Source organism: Glycine soja, chromosome 12 (assembly GCF_004193775.1).
Source record: "Glycine soja cultivar W05 chromosome 12, ASM419377v2, whole genome shotgun sequence".
NCBI classification, from domain to species: Eukaryota; Viridiplantae; Streptophyta; class Magnoliopsida; order Fabales; family Fabaceae; genus Glycine; species Glycine soja.
The window spans coordinates 37310576-37314126 of NC_041013.1; the positions used below are offsets into that span (position 1 = coordinate 37310576).

General features: G+C 29.1%; 1 protein-coding gene across 1 annotated transcript; it reads right to left on the bottom strand.

The window, feature by feature from the left end:
• Positions 1 to 2436: 2436 nt before the first annotated feature.
• Positions 2437 to 3182, bottom strand: LOC114378141. The gene has a single exon (XM_028336686.1). It carries the CDS (start codon positions 3085 to 3087, stop codon positions 2638 to 2640), a length of 450 nt encoding a protein of 149 aa, XP_028192487.1. The 5' UTR covers positions 3088 to 3182; the 3' UTR covers positions 2437 to 2637.
• Between the last annotated feature and the right edge of the window lie 369 nt (positions 3183 to 3551).

Genomic DNA, 3551 nt, shown 5'->3' on the forward strand with positions numbered 1-3551 from the left:
AATGTGTATACCAGATGAAGATGAGGACGAAGATGCCATTGATACTGTAAAGTAAAATATAATACAAAAAATTCACAACAAAAATTGTACATTAAAAAAATTAACTACATTTACAAAAAATCAATTAAATATACATACCACATAATTAAAATCTGAATAAATAACAAAATACATCAATTTGAACAAATAACAAAATTAAAAATAACAAAATTACAAATTTAATAACTACACAAATTTAAATAAATGTTCTAAAATACTCTACAAATAAAAAAATTACAAACTTAATAGCTACACAAATTAAAATCAATGACCAACTTAAAATACATAAATTTGTTACACGTATAAAAATTTAACACAAAAAAACTTAAAATACTACCTAAAATACTCTACAAATAAAACAATTAAAAATTACATACCTACACAAATTTAAATAAATTACCAAATTAAAATACATAACAAAATTAAAAATTTAAACACGTACATAAATTTAACACAATAAAACTTAAAATACTACCTAAAATACTCTACAAATAACAAAATTAAAAATTAAATAGCTACAAAAATTTAAATAAATGACCAAATTAAAAATACATAACAAAATTAAAAATTTAAATACGTACATCAATTTAATACAACAAAACTTAAAATACTACCTAAAATACTATACAAATAACAAAATTAAAAATTAAATAGCTACAAAAATTTAAATAAATGACCAAATTAAAAATACATAACAAAATTAAAAATTTAAACACGTACATAAATTTAACAAAAAAAACTTAAAATACGACCTAAAATACTCTACAAATAACAAAATTAAAAATTAAATACATACACATATTTAAATAAATGAACAAATTAAAATAAATAACAAAATTAAAAATTTAAACACGTAGATAAATTTAATACAAAAAAACTTAAAATACTACCTAAAATACTCTACAAATAAGAAAATTAAAAATTAACATACCAACATAAATTTAAATAAATGACCAAATTAAAATACTTACATAACAAAATTATAAAATAAAAAACGTACATAAATTTAACACAACAAAACTTAATTTACTAACTAAAATACTCTACAAATAACAAAATTAAATATTAAAATACCTACATAAATTTAAATAAATGACCATATTTTTTTCCAATTATTAAAATTTAAATTAAATAACATATATTATACACAAAAAAATGGCATTAAATCAAAAAATTACCATGGAATAAAAAATTTAAACAACGTATATATATAAAATTAATAAAATATCATATATTTCAATAAAAACTATAAATAAGTCAATTAAATAATATTCACTTTCTAACTAAAACTAAAAATACCATATATAAAATACAAATAATATCATACACGCCTAATAAATCTAAACCAATTAATAATAATATAACAACTAAAATTAACGTACAAATCATTTTATCACAAATAATAACATAAATTTAAAATCAACTAACCTACAACTAAGGTACAAAATAATAATATACCAACTCAAATTTGTAACATATACTACTTAAAATTTAAAAGTCCAGTTAACATCAACTAAAGTTGTCAAGTTAAGAAAAACTTACCAATATGAGAAATCACCTAACAGTAAGACAAGAGAAACCACTTAAGAAGAGGAGAGAAACCACTTAGGAAGAGAAGAAAGTTACTGTCCTACAAAAATAAACAAACGTATCAACTAAAATTAAGTTAACATATATATTTATATAACACAATAAATATTTATCATTCAAAAATACTTACCAAAAAGAAAACGCAGGAACAAAATAACAAGAACGTTGGGAGAACTTATGAGGAACAATAACAAAGAAGTGCAAGGAAGGCGAAGCTGTGTGGAGTCGGGAGCTTCTTCTTTTATAAGGGAAGGAGTGAAATTTTTTTAAACAAAGCAAACCGCCAGCCAAGCTGGCGGTTCCTTCTCAAAGCAATTCGCCATCTGTATTGGCGATTTCGTTCTACACCACTACTGCACCTCCTGCGCGCCTAGCCCTCAACCTAGGAACTCGCCAGTCAAACTGGCAGTTCCCTATGCTTGGTCATATCGCCATTGCAAGCAGCAATTCCTTCAGAATAACCAAACTCGCCAGTGGTACTAGCGATTTGGGTGCTGCATGCATGCCACGTACAAAACAGCTCCATGGTGCAAAATGTTTTAAAAAGACTCCATTTGGAGAAAATGTTTTTAAAAGGACCCAAATAGGAAAATTTGGGACCTATTGTCATCCACAAACCGTTGCTTTGCATCGAACACCTACTACTATGCCTACTTCCACAATAGCACAGCCAATTCACCATTTCGATTTTCATCACCGCATAATAATCGGTCCAATCCGAAAGCTAACAAAATAAAGCGAAGACTGAAAGATAATAATACTGTAATACTAAACAACAACAATATCAATATTTTAAATAAAAATAAATAAATAAAAACCTCTCGATACAAATTAAAATCTCAAATTCCGATCTGATACACATAGATGCTGATCGAAGAAACAAAAAATAAAACTCCGTGGTAAAATGAAAAATCTAAAAATGACCTCTCAACAAAACTCGTTTCAATTCGTAATACAGTAGTAAATTAGTACGGTAATTAACTCATGTTATGATCCTATGGTAAGGGTCTAGTCCTGGAATCCTGTTTTAGCCCAAATCGCGTTTCGAACCCTACTGAGATCGCGTCCTTTGAGAGTCCTTCCAACTCCTTCGTGCACCGAGAACGAAGCGATTCCCGTCTTCGCCAGAAACTCGTGCGGAGGCACTCTCCCATCTCCATCTTCCTCATCGCTCTGCGCTTCGTCGTAGTTCCTCCTCTGGTTCCGTCCGAACTCGTCGCCGAGAATCTTCGACCAGTCCGGCACGTTCACCGGAAGCGACACCGGAGTACCGACGCGGCCGCCGGAGGAAGAGTAGTTGTGAAATCTGGAGGCGCGTACGGATTTGCGAAATTCGGGAGAGTTAGCGCGAGCGGAGTTGTAGAGATCGGATTCCTGGAATTCGAAGTTGGAATCGGAGAAAGAATCTGTGTCCATGGCAGGGAGAAAGCGATAGGTTGCTCTTCGAATGTTGGTCATGCGAATCGCACTTTCGATATCTTTGTTAGTTGTGGAGTTTGAACGTTCAATTGCTGAAGTTTTCTACTATAGTACTGTGTTTTGGGTTGCTGTGACTGTGCTTTTATAAAGGTTAATGGTTGGTTTTTGTCTGGTTGCTTGCGTAAGCATTTTGGATAAGACACAATGGATTGGAGGGGGTGGCATAAATTACGAATGTACCCTGTGTCGGATAAAACCACCTTTGTGGTTGGATGCATTGAAAGTTTCATATATAATGGATAATCTTAGATAAAAGAGAAATATGTTAGAAGTTTTAGTTTTAGTTTTACATTGATTATTGAAGATAGTGACGAAATACATTGTTTTTTTATTTTTAATTATAAGATTTTTTTTAAAAAAATCATTTGTTGCTTTCATAATTTTTAAATGTATTATTTTTTTTCTCTTTTATATATATATATATATATATATATATATATATT

Bases quoted from the DNA above. Each gene is read 5' to 3' on its own strand.
- LOC114378141 (XM_028336686.1), bottom strand. From the start codon at position 3,087: ATGACCAACATTCGAAGAGCAACCTATCGCTTTCTCCCTGCCATGGAC.